The sequence below is a fragment of the Oncorhynchus mykiss genome, chromosome 5, assembly GCF_057628025.1.
Source record: "Oncorhynchus mykiss isolate SJ-2025 chromosome 5, ASM5762802v1, whole genome shotgun sequence".
NCBI classification, from domain to species: Eukaryota; Metazoa; Chordata; class Actinopteri; order Salmoniformes; family Salmonidae; genus Oncorhynchus; species Oncorhynchus mykiss.
In genome coordinates, this window is record NC_143026.1 from 58,552,557 (window position 1) to 58,571,077 (window position 18,521).

General features: G+C 42.3%; 1 protein-coding gene across 1 annotated transcript; it reads right to left on the reverse strand.

The window, feature by feature from the left end:
* Positions 1 to 1,956: 1,956 nt before the first annotated feature.
* On the reverse strand, positions 1,957 to 11,341 carry LOC110524107 (solute carrier family 71 member 1). The gene is made up of 12 exons (XM_021603454.3): positions 11,066 to 11,341; positions 10,282 to 10,377; positions 10,093 to 10,155; positions 9,875 to 10,002; positions 9,652 to 9,766; positions 9,192 to 9,410; positions 6,322 to 6,435; positions 5,936 to 6,007; positions 4,425 to 4,537; positions 4,198 to 4,295; positions 3,750 to 3,916; positions 1,957 to 3,402 (listed from the first exon to the last, which is right to left on the reverse strand). Exons 1-12 carry the CDS (start codon positions 11,144 to 11,146, stop codon positions 3,196 to 3,198), a joined length of 1,473 nt encoding a protein of 490 aa, XP_021459129.1. The 5' UTR covers positions 11,147 to 11,341; the 3' UTR covers positions 1,957 to 3,195.
* Between the last annotated feature and the right edge of the window lie 7,180 nt (positions 11,342 to 18,521).

Here is an 18,521-nt window from a genome sequence, read left to right on the forward strand (position 1 = left end):
GAAGAACAACAACAAGTGGGACACAATCATGAAGTGGAACGACATTTATTGGATATTTCAAACTTTTTTAACAAATCAAAAACTGAAAAATTGGGCGTGCAAAATTATTCAGCCCCTTTACTTTCAGTGCAGCAAACTCTCTCCGGAAGTTCAGTGAGGTTCTCTGAATGATCCAATGTTGACCTAAATGACTAATGATGATAAATACAATCCACCTGTGTGTAATCAAGTCTCCGTATAAATGCACCTGCACTGTGATAGTCTCAGAGGTCCGTTAAAAGCGCAGAGAGCATCATGAAGAACAAGGAACACACCAGGCAGGTCCGAGATACTGTTGTGAAGAAGTTTAAAGCCGGATTTGGATACAAAAAGATTTCCCAAGCTTTAAACATCCCAAGGAGCACTGTGCAAGCGATAATATTGAAATGGAAGGAGTATCAGACCACTGCAAATCTACCAAGACCTTGCCGTCCCGCTAAACTTTCAGCTCATACAAGAAGACTGATCAGAGATGCAGCCAAGAGGCCCATGATCACTCTGGATGAACTGCAGAGATCTACAGCTGAGGTGTTAGACTCTGTCCATAGGACAACAATCAGTCATATATTGCACAAATCTGGCCTTTATGGAAGAGTGGCAAGAAGAAAGCCATTTCTTAAAGATATCCATAAAAAGTGTTGTTTAAAGTTTGCCATAAGCCACTTGGGAGACACACCAAACATGTGGAAGAAGGTGCTCTGGTCAGATGAAACCAAAATTGAACTTTTTGGCAACAATGCAAAACGTTATGTTTGGCGTAAAAGCAACACAGCTGAACACACCATCCCACTGTCAAACATGGTGGTGGCAGCATCATGGTTTGGGCCTGCTTTTCTTCAGCAGGGACAGGGAAGATGGTTAAAATTGATGGGATGATGGATGGAGCCAAATACAGGACCATTCTGGAAGAAAACCTGATGGAGTCTGCAAAAGACCTGAGACTGGGACGGAGATTTGTCTTCCAACAAGACAATGATCCAAAACATAAAGCAAAATCTACAATGGAATGGTTCAAAAATAAACATATCCAGGTGTTAGAATGGCCAAGTCAAAGTCCAGACCTGAATCCAATCGAGAATCTGTGGAAAGAACTGAAAACTGCTGTTCACAAATGCTCTCCATCCAACCTCACTGAGCTCGAGCTGTTTTGCAAGGAGGAATGGGAAAAAATTTCAGTCTCTCGATGTGCAAAACTGATAGAGACATACCCCAAGCGACTTACAGCTGTAATCGCAGCAAAAGGTGGCGCTACAAAGTATTAACTTAAGGGGGCTGAATCATTTTGCACGCCCAATTTTTCAGTTTTTGATTTGTTAAAAAAGTTTGAAATATCCAATAAATGTCGTTCCACTTCATGATTGTGTCTCACTTGTTGTTGATTCTTCACAAAAAAATACAGTTTTATATCTTTATGTTTGAAGCCTGAAATGTGGCAAAAGGTCGCAGAGTTCAAGGGGGCCGAATACTTTCGCAAGGCACTGTATATGTATGTATATTAAAATTTTGTTTTCCAAAAATGTCAGTGGTCAAGCCTCTGATCAACTGCAATTAAATCTGTTGGTTTGTTGTCTTGAAACAGAAGTTGCATCTTGTGGATCTCCTCAAATAGTTGCATTGCCAAATCAAGCCTACAGAACCATTTGAAGACAAACTAGAAATATAGCGTGACATGTAACTTTTTCTTGGTGAAATAACTGCCAGCAATGTGTCCATCTCACCTGTCGTCAATTACAGCCTGCTGCCCAACACAGCAAAACATGCTAAATTATATTGATAAGTGTGTATCCTATCAGATAGTGTACAATAAAAGGCTGCGGGTGGAACCCTAAAATGCATTGACTTCAAGATTCATCATACTGGTATCTCATGTTTGGATTTAGCTCAATGTTCCCTTTACCTAAGTTTCCCAACCATAAATCCATCAAAATATTCCACTTTATTGAAATGCATGGTTGTATACTTACTGTATATTTACAAGGTCAGTCAACAAATGTAATATTGAAAATAAAAGGCAGCAAAACAATGACAATACATGGAAAAGAAAAAAACTGCATACAGTATTTCAAGAAATTGCTGTTTTACAGAACACCAACTCATAAATAGCTAGAGCACACTTTCACAACTTTCATGATTCAATATGTACTTTTGGTATTTGGTCAATAAGCAAGTTAAAACGAGAACATATTTTGTTTGTACAAGTGAAAAGGTTTTTAGAAGGCCACGAGATGGATCTACGGATTCCGTAACTATGCAACGTGTTGTCTGACATAGGGTGTCCTTCGTGTAAATGAGATATTTTTTAAAGGCAAACCCTTCTTGTATGATCATTTTCTGTAACTGTACGATCCATACATGTCAGGAACTTGGCCGTGTACATGAACAAAATGAGAATAAAAGACAAAATATCAAGCCAATCTGTCACATTCTGTGATGTCAAAGAGTAAGCAGGGGTTGATACGATATCTCCTTGTGGTCCCGCCAAAAAGTATCCCACCCCAATTGAGGCACCAGTCAGTCTGAAGAAGTGGTAGTAGGAATTCATATAGGCAGCAGTTTGATATAAGCATCAAAACAAAGGTGCTTTAAAAATTCAGCTGTACCATTCCAAGTCCATCGCGTCTTCACATTCCGTGGTTAGTTTGTGGATTAAGGCTGTTTTATGCAGAGATCTGGGGGAATATTCAACTGGATTTCCGATTCAGCCCCGCATTGTCATTTTTCTCACACACAGTTCCGTAAAGCTGAAGGCCCAACTCTAGAGGACTAACCAGTCTTTTTTGATGCTTCTTTTTCTTTCTAAGTTGTTGTTTTTTGTGCAGAGACTCCCTCTTCTGATTGTGGAACACACTGTGTTCAGAAACAGCCCAACAGGTATGTCCCTGAGTTGAGCATTGCCCTGTCCAATATCATCAAAACAACGGTTGAAGAAAAACTAAAAGTAAAAGTTTGAGGAAAAACAAAAAAATGAATAAATATAAGCCATTGCAAATAGTGCCTTTGGATAGAACTTTCTTTAAAAAAAAACATATTCCTATGTATACATATAGTGGTAACTCTTAATATAGCTTTTTGATTGTTTACTACACCTACACATGAGCTCTCTTGCTTTGTGTGGTTTTGAAGAGAGGGGAGTCAGGCCGAGTAGACAGGTCTGTGTTACACATTTGTGTCCTGCAGTAGGGGCTCTTTGGCCTCCCCGGGTGGCTGTGGGCTGTGGGGGTGCCCGTGGGGCGAGCTGTGCTTCTTCCAGCTGCCAGGCCGGGGGCCCAGGTGGGGGTGCTCTGGTATGAAAAGGGCCACCAAGAGTGCTAGCAGCACTGAGCATGCTCCGAAGAGAAAGGGTGGGCCAGGAATGATGGACGTCTGAGGAGAGGGGGATATAAAAAGGTACAAGAGAGGTACAATTTGACAAAATTAGGAAAATGCTTAACAAATTAGGGTTACACTTGTACAAAGCATATTCAAAAACAGTCACGTAAATACTTGGTAACTAGTTAACATTAAATAGTGGCCACAAACCTCTAAGATTGCATAGTGCCTAAATAATGATAGCCACTTTTAAGACAGCGATAGAGCCTTGTTGAACTGCTTGGTCACTTTTGAGGAGGTATGCTGGCTGTTGAACTCCACCCAAATTCAAGCCTCGTCGGGTTCAGGCTGCGTATCAAAACTACGAGGAGGAGGAGAAAAGTTTGGGGTTTGGGACTAACCTGTGGGAGGTGCTGAAGGTGGGGTTGAGTGTGGACCGGCGTGTCCTGGCTGCCGTCTGGGGGTGCATCTAGCTCCACGTGGAAGATGTAGAAGATGAAGCCGTAGAGCGCCGGCCCCAGGCCGTTACACAGACCTCGGATCCCCGTCACCATCCCCTGGCCCACCCCTGTGGGATGAGCGCCAAAATAATTTTCGAATTAGTTCGATTTTATTCAACTTTTAATTCACAAGGTAAGTTAAAGGGATAGTTCTGCAAAAGTACATATTTATTTCCTTACCTTGAAAAGTGGTCTATGGCTAAGCATTAACTGGTTTCAAGGTAAGGGAAAAAATAAGTCATTTTGATTAACTGCCCCTTTAACAGAACCATTTCTCATTTGCATTTATGACCCTGCCAAAAGACAAATCAAAGAAAGTTGCAAAATAAAGTTATAACTAAGTACAAACCTTGTTGGTCTGGCTCAGCGGTGCGAGAAACCAACGCACTGATTGCTGGGAAAGTGATGCTGGACATGGCTGCTACAGCCCCTGCTGCCCACATCATCCTGTGGAGAGATAGTCACTTTAAAGAGTATCTATCACTGTAAAGAGTATCTATCACTGTAAAGAGTATCTATCACTGAACTGAATCATCAGATGCGTTCAATGGTTTGAGTCGCCTTGAAAAAGCTTACCATGGCTCGGAGCCAAACCCATACCAGGCGAGCTGCAGTATCTGGAACCCAAGGCCGAGCAAGATGGTGTTCTTATTCCCGATGGAACGCATGAGTAAACTCAATATTACAGTCTTACAAAGGGAACAAAAAATAACAATTAGAAACACTTTATTGGAATGTTCATAATGCCTATAATGAAAGTCCTTGTTATATGGCCAAACCAAAAGTTGTTATAACATGGCAGAGAATGGAATAACTATATAGATATATACTACATGACCAAAAGTATGTGGACACCTGCTTGTCTAACATCTCATTCCAAAATCATGGGCATTAATATATTGTAACAGCCTCCACTCTTCTGGGAAGGCTTTCCACTAGATGTTGGAACATTGCTGCAGGGATGTGCTTCCACTCAGCCACAAGAGCCGGCCACTGATGTTGGCCGATTAGGCCTGGCTTCGCAGTCGGCGTTCCAATTCATCCCAAAGGTGTTAAATTGAGTTGAGGTCAGGGCTCTGTACAAGCCAGTCAAGTTCTTCCACACCGATCTCACCAACCCTTTTCTGTATGGACCTCACTTTGTGCATGGGGGGTATTGTCATGCTGAAACAGCAAAGGTCCTTCACAAAGTTGGAAGCACAGAATCATCTAGAATGTCATTGTATGCTGTAGCGTTAAGATTTCCCTTCACTGGAACTAAGGGGCCTAGCCCGACCCATGAAAAACAGCCCCAGAACATTATTTCTCCTCCACCAAACTGTACGGTTGGAACTATTTATTGGGGCAGGTAGTGTTCTCCTGGCATCCGCCAAACCCAAATTCTTCCGTCAGACTGCCAGATGGTGAAGCGTGATTTATCACTCCAGAGAACGAGTTTCCACTGCTCCAGAGTACAATGGCCGCGAGCTTTACACCACTCCAGCCGACGCTTGGCATTGCGCATGGTGATCTTAGGCTTGTGTGCGGCTGCATGGCCATGGAAACCCACTTCATGAAGCTCCCGACCAACAGTTATTGTGCTGCGTTGCTTCCAGAGGCAGTTTGGAACTCGGTAGTGAGTGTTGCAATTGAGGAAAGACTATGTTTACATGCTACAGTGCTCGGTGGTCCTGTTCTGTGAGCTTGTGTGGCCTACCACTTCGCGGCTGAGCCGTTGTTGCTCATAGACGTTACCACTTCACAATAACAGAAGAAACAGCAGCTCTAGCAGGGCAGAAATTTGACAAACTGACTTGTTGGAAAGGTGGCATCCTATGACGGTGCCACGTTGATTGTCACTGAGCTCTTCAGTTAGGCCATTCTACTGCCAATGTTTATCTATGGCGATTGCATGGCTGTGTGCTTGATTCTATACACCTGTCAGCAACAGGTGTGGCTGAAATAGCCAAATCTACTAATTTGAAGGGGTGTCCACATAATTTTGTGTGTGTGTGTGAGATAGATATACACACACACACATTATATATATATAAACATAAATATAATTAATGTAATGATAGTTATGTTAATAGTTAATGACAACTAACCTGTGCAATGATTGAAAGCAGTCCTAGAACAGCTATGAAAGCTGCAACATTTTCAGGTGAAAATCCCATAATCTGAAAAAAAGGAGAGCGAAAATGTGATTGTACTGCCAGTGAAACAAAATGAGTATGCCTATCATCAAGGATATATATATACAGGCCTAACTGTGAGCAGCAAAGAGCAGGGGTCCAAGCAAAATATGATAACTTGGTTGTATACTTTGAATGAGCTACATAGTCAAAATCCCTCGACAACTCTACCAAATTATATTCTGACTATGAAGGGGACTTGACCTCAGTTACATTGATAATGGAAATAGGGGGATGGGCTGACATCTGACGCGCATCTTACACGTCCGTTTATGTATTTGACAGTATACATTGCCGACCTGTCGTAAGTAGAGGAAGAAGCTGGAGTACTGGCCAGCCTCAGGGAGATAGGACAGGAACACTGTTATACAGATGAGCAGCACAGTGGAATCCTGGCCCACTTTCCTTAGAGACTGGAGACAGAAAGAAAAAGGGGTTAGGAGGACGGTAGGTGATAACAAGTGTTAACGATATGATGTGCAAGAACACCCAACCACTCCTCCTGGTCGGAAAGGAGGCCTATTGTGAGAACTGGGTCTCAACCCAAGAGAGCAAACTAGAGAAGTAGAGTTACAAAACAGCTGTGGTCTGCGTCGGAGAGTCAGGAGACCTAGAATTACACCAACACATAACCACCTACAACAGGGGTTTCACAAAAGGTGAATTCATCTTCCAGTGTCTGGTGGAAAGCAGACTGAACCAGGTTTTCCTCTAGGATTTTGCCTCTGCTTAGCTCAATTCCATTTATTTTATAACCTGAAAAACTCCCCAGTCCGTAACGTTTACAAGCATACCTATAACATGATGCAGCCACAACTATGCCTGCAAATATGGAGAGTTGTACTCAGTAATGAGTTGTATTTATCCCCAAACATTACACTTTCTTTCAGGACAAAAAGTAGATTTCTTTGCCACATTTTTTCCCAGTATCACTTCTGTGCATTGTCGAAAACAGGATGCATATTCTGTACAGGCTTCCTTCTTTTCATTCTAATTAGGTTAGTATTGTGGAGTAACTACAATGTTGTTGATTCATCCTCAGTTTTCTCCTATCACAGTCGTTAAACTCAAAGTGTTTTTTTAAGTCACCATTGGCCTCATGGTGAAATCCCTGATGCCTGTATCTTTGAAGTGACTGGGTGTATTGATACACCATCCAAAGTTTAACAACTTCACCATGCTCAAAGGGATAATCAATGTCTGCTTTTACTGATCTACCAATAGGTGCTCTTCTTTGCGAGGCACTTGAAACTCCCCCTGGTCTTTGTGGTTGAATCTGTGTTTGAAATTCACTGCTCGACTGAGGGACCTTACAGATAATTGTATGTGTGGGGTACAGAGATGAGGTAGTCATGTTAAACACTATCATTGCACACAGAGTCCATGCAACTTATCATTTGACTTAAGCAAATGTTTACTCCTTAACCTATTTAGGCCCTTAAGAAAAGGGGATGAATAGTTATTGACTCAAGACATTTCAGCTACAATATGTCATTTTTGGGGCGACCTGACCAAATTCTCATAGAAATCTGTGTTATAAATCTGTCATTCGTATCGAAAGCAAGTCTAAGAAGCGGTAGATCTACAATGATTATCTACACAATGACTACTTGTTTTGTCACAAACTGAAATTAGACAAACTATTCGAATTTTAACAACCAGGAAATGGTGGAGCAAGTTCTACATATTGCATCTTAACATTTTTGTAAAAAAAAAATTAAAAAAAAAAAAAAAAAAAAAAAAACATAATTCCACTTTGACATTATTTGTAGGACAGTTACCCCCAAAAATCTCAATTGAATCCATTTTAAATTCAGGCTGTAATAAGAAAATATGGAAAAAGTCAAGGGGTGTGAAAACTTTCTGAAGACACTGTAAGTACCCTGCAATCATCATTGGTATATCATGTGATGTTGATGTATTTCAGCGACACGTCAGCCTTCCCCCTCAACATTGCCTGAGGAAGACCTGTTTCGCTGTGCCATGTAGCTGTTGTACATTGTGCCATGTAGCTGCTGTACATTGTGCCATGTAGCTGCTGTACATTGTGCCATGTAGCTGCTGTACATTGTGCCATGTAGCTGTTGTACATTGTGCCATGTAGCTTTAACTGTTGTTGTACAGCCCCTCAGCAATATAGAGGATTATGAAAGGTTAATTGTTCCCCTATTTGGCATCTGTCTAACAGCCTGTTGAACTCCCTCCCCCTTTTACACACACACACACCACCTTGGCTCCTTCAAACAACCCACCTTAGGGGAAGTTCAGGTTTGGCTGACAAAGACCACATCCTGGTCTAAATGCGCCATGAATGTTTGTTCCTTATTCTGGGTAAATCCAATTGTGTTTATCAAATATTATTTTTTGTGTACTATTCCTGCACTGTTTTGGGCACCGTTTGTGCCAATGTGCAATTAGAACCACCGCCACTCGCTGAAAGCCTACTATAGAGAAATTATGAAAACAGTGCGCATAAATTAAAGACGAGGTAAAACTAACATGGCCTGTACCAAACAAGTTGGTCCAAATACATGAATCGTTACGTTTACAACTAACCACATTAGAACTTGTCAAGTTTCTCTTCCCAAATGCATACGACATCAGGTGGTCTTGTTCTTCTATGAACTTGAATGAAAACAGTAGCTTAAGTGATAGAGCTATTGTAGGGAAATAGGAAGACTGAAGAGGACCACTTGTAACATGAGTAGCTAGTTGAAAGTGTCAACACAAAAACAGATGCTATGTTTCCCTAAGGGGAACCATGGGCGGGGGTCTTGCAGCACAGCCATTCTCACCACATTCTATTCTTAAGCCCTCTTTTAATCATAAACAATACCGGCCTCCACCCCCCCCGCCACCAATTCCGTTGATACCATTGTCCCTTGAAAACAGACACACATTACCCCTATAACCTTTTTGGGATTTCTAAATGACCCCAACGTCAGCAGTCAGGAGGACTGTGATGAAACAGAAATGAAAAATGTCCATATTCCGCCTCGGTCTCTTTGAGACCCACCAAATTTCTAGCTGCTACCACTGATCATAGTGCCAAACTGAAGCACACATTTTCAAGAGGTTTATCATTTTGCGTTCTGAAAGCACACTAATAATGGCTACACAAAATAATAACATCAACTGACTGAGCCTTTAGAGGTGGACAGGTACTCACAGCAAAGGGGTCGGCTTGTTCCCAGGAGATGGGAGCCCCCCAGGACGCTGGCCTCATCTTCTCAGGCAGAGACTCAGGCACGGCCACCAGGATAAAGCAGATGTCCAGCATAGCGATGGCCGAGGCCAGCACCACCACCAGGCCGTCCCCGTACACACGGCCCAAGTAGGCGCCAATGGCCGGGCTCGTCACCAGGCTAGCAGCAAAGGTGGCCGACACCTAACGAACAAGAGTAGACAAGGTTTACTACTGCCAAGCTCTGCTACTACTACTCTTTGAATGAAATTGTAGTTTCACTTTTTTTTTGTGCATAATTTCTGCTTTGTTTAAGAGGGACAAATCTGCAAATAGGTTCTGAATGATGTACTATTTTAGCAATGAACCACAAATCCCTGAATCAAAAAAGGTGCTGTGGTAAACAAGATTAGAAGAAACTGCGTAGGTAATGTTCAATACACACCAGTCCATAGGCCATGCTGCGCTCATGCTCCTGCGTGATGTCAGCCACATAGGCAAAGACCACAGAGAATGTAACAGCGAACACACCGGACACCGAGATAACGGCAAAGTACCACCTGAAACCCGAGGCAGGATATGGCACTCAGTTAATAATACACTTGATTCAGCTTTTAAAATGGTGATCTCAGTAACTATGAACTCTCTCAGGTTGGGACCCATCGTACCATGGGCTTATCTTCATCAGTGGAATGGGAGCGCAGGTGAAGAAAACGGTGAGCAGGAGAAAAGACTTCCGACCCCACACATCAGACAGGGCACCAATCAGCGGAGCACTCAGGAAAGACAGCAGGCCCTGTAATACAGCAAGACACACCCCCCAAAAAATTGTAACAGAATTGAAAGATAACTGTTCAAAATAATAGCACATGTTCAAACACCATACCTTTACCCCCTGGATCAAGCCATTCATCAGAAACGTATGCTTCGGGAACGTCTCATGTAGGACCTGGATTGGAAGGGGACAGGAACAGAGAGTGGATACTGTAAATTGGAGAAGGTCTTCAACATAGTTTCATCAGCAGCCAACAAATCATACTGTATTAAATAATAGGTCATAAACAAGACAACATACCACCAAAGTGGGTGCTGTAAGCAGGCCCCAGGCAAAAAATTCCAAAAAGATGACAATTACAGCATGGTACACGCTGGGAGCTCCAAAACCTTGTGCCTGGTGAACAGAGTGGAATAACTATGTAAGTGTGTCAACAAGAAACAAGTAATACTCAACTGTCTTACTTTCAAAGAAGATATATTAAAAGGTCAACTCAGCAATAAGTCACCATAATACACAGTGGGGCATCTTCCTGCTTACACAACATTCATAATTGACACTAGAGCCAGTAGCGGTGTTGCAGTCTTGGCAAATTTCACTTTAGTTGTTGTTGATTTCAGTAAGCAACGTTAGGAATTTAGCTAGCTACCATATTGCTGAATAACTAACTATAACATCATTGAACTAAACAAACGGCTAGCTAGAAAGCTTGCCCATGGTTATGGAACTCTATTAGCCTAGCCACCTTTTTAACAATAGTGTTTAAAAGTTACTTCCCTAGCTAGTCAGCTAGCTAATACTTGTCCATCTCAGATGGCATCTAGCTAAATTACTGTCAAAGATACTGATATGCTAGCTAACTTAGCTAGCTAGTGCCACACATCTGGTGCTAGCCAGCCAACTAGCTAACGTTAGCTATGTTGTTTTTGAGAGAACTATGAAGAGGCATATGATGAACTTCCCGGACGCTAGCAAGCAGGAGCTAGCTAGCTCGCGAAATGTGACATATTGTAGACATACCACATGCTGCTAGTTAATCTCAAGAAATACGATGGCAAATACTGTCATTTAGGTGGAAACTCACCGTTCCTCCATCCTTGATAATAATTTTTTTCGCCAGCAGGAGACTGCGATTCGCCCGTTTCTTCTTTTTGCTCTGTGTCATATTACCATTCTAGTTCTTCGTTTAATAAGAATATATTTATTAAGGAATTTCAGAAAATAAACTATTTAAATCAGATTATCGGAAAAGAAACTGAAATACCTTAGAATAAATCTATTTTTCAAACTAAAGGGGCTGTATCGTCCCATTCACTCAACCACCGCCATCTTTGCAAAAACATTGTTAAAACGTAATGACGTCACATCATACGATATTCTTTCTGACATCCGTGTACCTGCTTGGACGGGTACTGGAATGACTTCTTTTTAGAACTGTTACTACATCTCAGTATACATTGAATTAGAGAATAGTAGAAAAATCTGCATTACATTTATACTTTACTCTCATGTATTAAGCACTACAGTATTCCCCCTCACTCTAGAACCGTCAACAAACAAAGACCCCATAGGTATCACAGGATCCTCCTGAAAGGCCCTGAATGCATCCTATACTACATCCTATACATCCGATCCTAGTATCAAGCGGCAGCTCTGGAGTCGAGCCTCCTGTCCCTAAAACCCGCCTGTCAAATCAAATCAAATTTTATTAGTCACATACACATATTTAGCCAACGTTATTGCGAGTGTAGCGAAATGCTTAGTGTTCCTAGCTCCAACAGTGCAGTAGTATCTGTCACTAAACATATTATTCTGTACGTAAAACCGTGCCATGCCATTTAGTATGATATGCTACCTTACGTTAGGTTACATTACATTAGGCTATTGATGGAATAGCTGTCGTACAATATAATACAAATTGTAAGACGTATAGTATCCAAAGTCTTGATTGCACCAGCTTTGGCCCATTTATAATATATTACGTTCGACTGCTTTAGTATGATATGATACCTTACGTTAGATTACATTGGGCTACCAATTGAGCTGCGGTCATAATAAAATACGAATTGAAGGATGTACAGTATCCTACATCTTGATTTCACACATACAAATACTTAGAACAAATTGAATAAAGCAATGCATGATGTGTATACTAGTTACACGACAATCAAGAGTCATTTCTGCCTAGAGTGATAGGACAGAATCCATAGTATGATACAACAAGTGACAGAAATGACATACTGTGGCTCTGACCTAATAAGTCAATAGTTGTGTTTGGGTTATATTTGAACAGGATGTATACTGTACCTGAGAGCAATCTCAACTGTGCATACTGATAAGACTGAATAGGCAATTTGAAATTATTCAGCATAAACAAAAATGTGATATACAAAGTTAACTGTGTATGAAAAATTTAAGGGTTGTAGCATTAACAAAATTCAGAAAGATAATCAGGTTCTTATTGTCACGTTCACATGTACAGTGAAATGCCTTTCTTCCTTGTGCAATCCCAACAATGCAGTGATCAATATCAGTAGTACAATATAATAAAATAAAAAAAGTCAAGTAGAACAAAAACACACGAGAAAGTAAGTAAGCTATATACAGGGTCAGTTGCAGGGTCAGTGCCAATACCCATATTTATAGTGTGCAGGGATAGTAGAGTGGTAGGGTTAGATATGTATAGGGGTAAGGTGACTAGGCATCAGGATATATGATAAACAGAGTAGGGATCTACAGGGAGGGATCTATAAGGGGGGTGTAAATGGGATGGGGGGGGGTGTAAATGGGACGGGGGACTGTCATCCAACGGGATTGGGGCCACCTCTTGACAAAACTATTAATATAGCACTGGGAATAACAAAGAAAAATGACAATGTTATTAAGTTGGAAAATTAAAAGTACAGTCTAAAAACCATGGATAACGCTCCCTTGATCAGGCATTTAGATTGCTGGCCTAAGCCTCTTAAAACATTGGCATGGGGAGGCCAGATGCATGCTACTACTTTGAGCTGCATACTACTACTGATGTCAGAGGAGAAGAGGAGACAGAAGGAGAGATAATGAGTAGCAGGAGGTAGAGATAGAAAGACAGGAACAGAAAAACAGAGGAAAAATACATTAGACAGACCGTGAAAGAGAATGTGTGCGTTTGGGAGAGGCCATGAAAGAGACTATGAGATAGATACAAGATGCAGAGAGGGTGTGTATGTGTTAGAGAATGATGTGTCCACGTGTGTGACAGCTGTACTAACCAGCAGAGCTGGAAATGGGCTCCTTGTTGGTAAAGGATGGACTCTCCATGGACGCCTCACCACTGGCACTGGGGAGAGAGAACAGTCTGTGAGCACACACACACACACATGCAAAAAGTCACATAGTAAAAATGCACACCTTTTAGCCAGCTACCTGGAGAGCTGGAAAATAATGATCCAGTTGAAGGCTGCCATTATCAAAAAATCAACAATCAAAAAAAGTCTTACCCGTGGAATGTGCTTGTATCACAGAGTTTTCACACTAAGTTATTTAAATCCTATTTGCTAGTATCGACATTGGTTATGAGCCCAAAAATAATTAAATGACGAAAGGTAGCTGTGGACAAGTTTTGGCCAACATAACGTAACATACTCTATAATGCTAAATGGAGAGGCACGAATTTATGTACAGAATAATATGTTTAGTGACAGGCAGGTTTTAGTGACTGGTGGCTTGCCTCCGCGACTGCAGGTGGATGCATCTCAAGGCATCTGATGATCCAGCAGTCCAGAAACGAGAGATGTACCACCTATCCCAAAAGCCCAGACCTCTGACAGATGCAGTATTAAAAAAAGTCTGATTGCAGGTAAACAGAGACGATTTGTCCTGGCATGTGGAAAAGGCAGCAAGTAACTGTTTCAGTGACCTGCCAATGCAATACAGGCTGAGCTGCGTTCAGTACGAAAAAAAACAGTGTTTAACCTTCAATTAAACAGAATTGGTGCTGTTCTGAACGACCAGTTAAAAAACAGAGAGGGGTTGGGGAACACTGTCAGTATGGCTGCTGCCCTTTAAATGGGAGATTCTCAATTGGTATACTAAAATTCATCTTCCGTCCTCTCCTATTGAAAAAGGTTAAAGGTAACCGGGGAGGGGGAGGAGAGGGAAATGTGGAAACAAATGTATGAAATGAGATCACTCATGCAAATTACGTTTATAGGGGTGGAATCCCAAATTAAATGTGTAAAGTTGTAAAAAGTCATTCAGCTAGTTGTGACATTTATAGATACAAGGATAAGTAGCATAATGTTTTTAAATATGTGTGTGCTTTTCTCCTCTGAGTAAACAACAGCTGATTCAAAGGGGGTGTGGCGTATCTCAAAACTCTTCCACAAAGGACTTAGGTAGGATACTCTTGTGCTTCCTCGCTGGGAGAAGGCTATTGAGGAGGCGAGAACACTCCTCCATTCACCTACTAACTAATTTACACTTCTCAGAGATACTGTATATAATGATGAGATTATATAAAGGCCATCCAGAACATCTACTCGAAACGGTGCCTAGGAAGGCACGCAGCACCATCAAGGACCCCACACACCCCAGCCACGAGTTGTTCTCTCCCTTGCCGTCGGTTAGACGTATCGGAGCATGAGGTCTGATACCAACAGGCTCAGAGACAGTTTCTATCTAAAATCCATCAGACTGCTGAACACTTGAACTGGACTGACCTCCTGCTCTGATTCACCGCACCTTAGCACACATGCACTCACTCATGTCCATACCTACACAGACATAGACACACTGAGTGTACAAAACAAATGCTCTTTCCATGACATAAACTGACCAGGTGAATCTAGATGAATGCTATGATCCCTTATTGATGTCACCTGTTAAATCCACTCCAATCAGTTTAGATGAATGGGAGGAGACAGGTAAAATAAGGATTTTTAAGCCTTGAAACAATTGGGGCCTCAGATCCTTAAAAAGTTCTACAGCTACACTTGCAAAGGCAACTGCTTGGCATCGAACCACAAGCCGCTACAGAGATCAGTACGTATGGCCCAGTACATCACTGGGCTACGCTCCCTGCCATCCAGGACCTCTATATCACGTGGTGTCAGTGGAAGGGACTAAATATTGTCAAAGACTCCAGCCACCCAAGCCAGACTGTTCCGTCTGATACCGCACAGCAAGCGGTACCAATGCACCAAGTCTGGACCCAACAGGACCCTGAACAGCTTCTAACCCTAAGCCATAAGATTTCTAAACAAGATTGTTAAGTAGCTAATCAAATGGCTACCCGGACTATATACATTGACCCTTTTTTGCTGCTGCTACTGTCTATTATCTATTGTGTTGCCTTGTCACTTTATCCCTACCTATATGTACAGTACATAGTTACCTCAATTACCTCGTACCCCTGCAAATTGACTCCCTATATATAGCCATGTAATTTTCTACTCCCTGTGTATAGCCATGTTATTTTTACTTTTTATTTCTATTCATTGTTTACTGTGTATTTAATCCTCGTGTCAACTATTTCTGTTTACTTTTTATATTATCTTTAACTCTGTATTGTTGGAAAATCACCCATAAGTAAGCGTTTCACTCTTAGTCTACACGGCTTGTCTACGAGGCATGTGACAAATAACATTATTTTTTTTCGTTAGGGAACACCTACTTGTTGTACTCCTTCTAAACAATGCAATATTTTATCAACTTTGGCAAAGGTTCAAGTCTACCCCAAAATGTGTCCACTCTGTTCGTAACAGATTCAAGATTCGGGAAAAGTTGTATTGAGATCAAATGTTTCATTGATTAGAAAATGTGCAGAGTCTAGTTCAAAATCCATCTCGCTCTAGCTTCTCCAACTGCTGGCCACTGGGCTTCCACTCTTCACCATATTTGGTGTCTTGTTGTTTGGAGCCAAATGGTGTCTGTATGTTAGCTTGCATACTCTCGCTAGCGTTAGCGCTAGCATTAACATTGCCATCCGGAAGGCATTACAATTTAGCATGATTATTAGCGATTCGTTTTTTTCTGGGGTGCTACTAGGCTGTTTTCTGTTGTAGATCCCTCATGCTTATTGTGTTTTACACTGTGTAGATACACTACATATACACAAAAGTATGTGGACAACCTTTCAAATTTGTGGATTTGGCTATTTCAGCCACACCCGTTGCAGACAGGTGTATAAAATTGAGCACACAGCCATGCAATCTCCAAAGACAAACATTAGCTTTACTGAAAAGCTCAGTGACTTTCAAGGGGGCACCGTCATAGGATGCCACCTTTCCAACAAGTCAGTTTGTCAAATTTCTGCCCTGCTAGAGGTGCCCCGGTCAACTGTAAGTGCTGATATTGTGAAGCGGAAACATCTAGGAGAAACAACGGCTCAGCCGCAAAGTAGTAGGCCGCCACACAAGCTCACAAAACATGACTGGCGAGTTCTGAAGCGCGTAGCACGTAAAAATGGTCTGTCCTCGATTGCAACACTCACTACTGAGTTCCAAACAACCTCTGGAAGCACAATAACAATAACGTCAGCACAATAACCATTCTTCAGGAGCTTCATGAAATGGGTTTCCATGGCTGAACAGCCGCACACAAGCCTAAGATCACCATGTGCAAAGCCACGCGTTGGCTGGAGTAGTGTAAAGTTCGCTGTTTTTGGATTCTGCAGTGGAAACGTGTTCTCTGGCGTGACGAATCACGCTTCAACATCTGACAGTCTGACGGACGAATCTGGGTTTCATGGATGCCAGGAAAACGCTACCTACCCCAATGCATAGGGACAACTGTAAAGTTTGGTGGAGGAGGAATAATGGTCTTGGGCTGTTTTTCATGGTTTGTGCTAGGCTCCTTAGTTCCAATGAAGGGAAATCTTAATACAATGACATTCTAGACGATTCTGTGCTTCCAACTTTGTGGCAACAGTTTGGGGAAGGCCCTTTGCTGTTTCAGCATGACAATGCCCACCTGCACAGAGCAAGGTCCATACAGAAATGGTTTGTTGAGATTGGTTTGGAAGAACTTGACTGGCCTGCACAGAACCCTGACCTCAACCCCATCGAACAGCTTGGGTTGAATTGGAACACTGACTGCGACCCAAGCCTAATAACCCAACATCAGTGCCCGACCCCACTAATGCTCTTGTGGATGAATGGAAGCAAGTCCCCGCAGCAATGTTCCAACATCTAGTGGAAAGCCTTCCCAGAAGAGTGGAGGCTGTTATAGCAGCAAAGGGGGGACCAACTCCACATTAATGCCCATGATTTTGGAATGAGATGATCGACGAGCAGGTGTCCACATACTTTTGGTTCTGTAAATTCATTAGCCCCTAATCTATGGATTTCATATGACTTGGAATACAGATATGCATCTGTTGGTCACATAGACCTTAAAAAATGTAGGGGCGTGGATCAGAAAACCAGTCGGTATCTGTTGTGACCACCATTTGCCTCAATCAAACACATCTCCTTCACATAGAGTTGATCAGGCTGTTGATTGTGACCTGTGGAATGATGTCCTACTCCTCTTCAAATAGCTGTGCGAAGTTGCTGGATATTGGTGGGAACTGGGACACGCTGTCGTACATGTCGATCCAGAGCATACCCAAACATGCTCAATGGGTGACATGTCTGGTGGGTATGCAGGCCATAGAAGAACTGGGACATTTTCAGCTTCCAGGAATTGTGTACAGATCCTTGCAACATGGGGTCGTGCATTATATTGCTGAAACACGAGTTGATGGCAGGGGATGAATGGCACGAAAATGAGCCTCAGGATCTTGTCACGGTATCTCTGTGCAAACAAATTGCCATCAATAAAATGCAATTGTGTTCGTTGTCCGTAGCTTATGGTCGTTGTCTGTAGCTTATGGTCGTTGTCTGTAGCTTATGGTCGTTGTCCGTAGCTTATGGTCGTTGTCCGTAGCTTATGGTCGTTGTCTGTAGCTTATGGTCGTTGTCTGTAGCTTATGGTCGTTGTCTGTAGCTTATGGTCGTTGTCTGTAGCTTATGGTCGTTGTCTGTAGCTTATGGTCGTTGTCCGTAGCTTATGGTCGTTGTCCGTAGCTTATGGTCGTTGTCTGTAGCTTATGGTCGTTGTCTGTAGCTTATGGTCGTTGTCTGTAGCTTATGGTCGTTGTCCGTAGCTTATGGTCGTTGTCTGTAGCTTATGGTCGTTGTCTGTAGCTTATGGTCGTTGTCCGTAGCTTATGGTCGTTGTCCGTAGCTTATGGTCGTTGTCCGTAGCTTATGGTCGTTGTCCGTAGCTTATGGTCGTTGTCCGTAGCTTATGGTCGTTGTCCGTAGCTTATGGTCGTTGTCCGTAGCTTATGGTCGTTGTCCGTAGCGTATGGTCGTTGTCCGTAGCTTATGGTCGTTGTCCGTAGCTTATGGTCGTTGTCTGTAGCTTATGGTCGTTGTCTGTAGCTTATGGTCGTTGTCCGTAGCTTATGGTCGTTGTCCGTAGCTTATGGTCGTTGTCCGTAGCTTATGGTCGTTGTCCGTAGCTTATGGTCGTTGTCTGTAGCTTATGGTCGTTGTCCGTAGCTTATGGTC

Coding starts and splice junctions, on each gene's coding strand:
- LOC110524107 (XM_021603454.3), bottom strand. CDS start 11,146: ATGACACAGAGCAAAAAGAAGAAACGGGCGAATCGCAGTCTCCTGCTG. Junction 10,003..10,092: donor GCTTGATCCAGGGGGTAAAG/GTATGGTGTTTG, acceptor GCTGTATTACAG/GGCCTGCTGTCTTTCCTGAG. Junction 6,436..9,191: donor AACAAGCCGACCCCTTTGCT/GTGAGTACCTGT, acceptor TTCTGTCTCCAG/TCTCTAAGGAAAGTGGGCCA.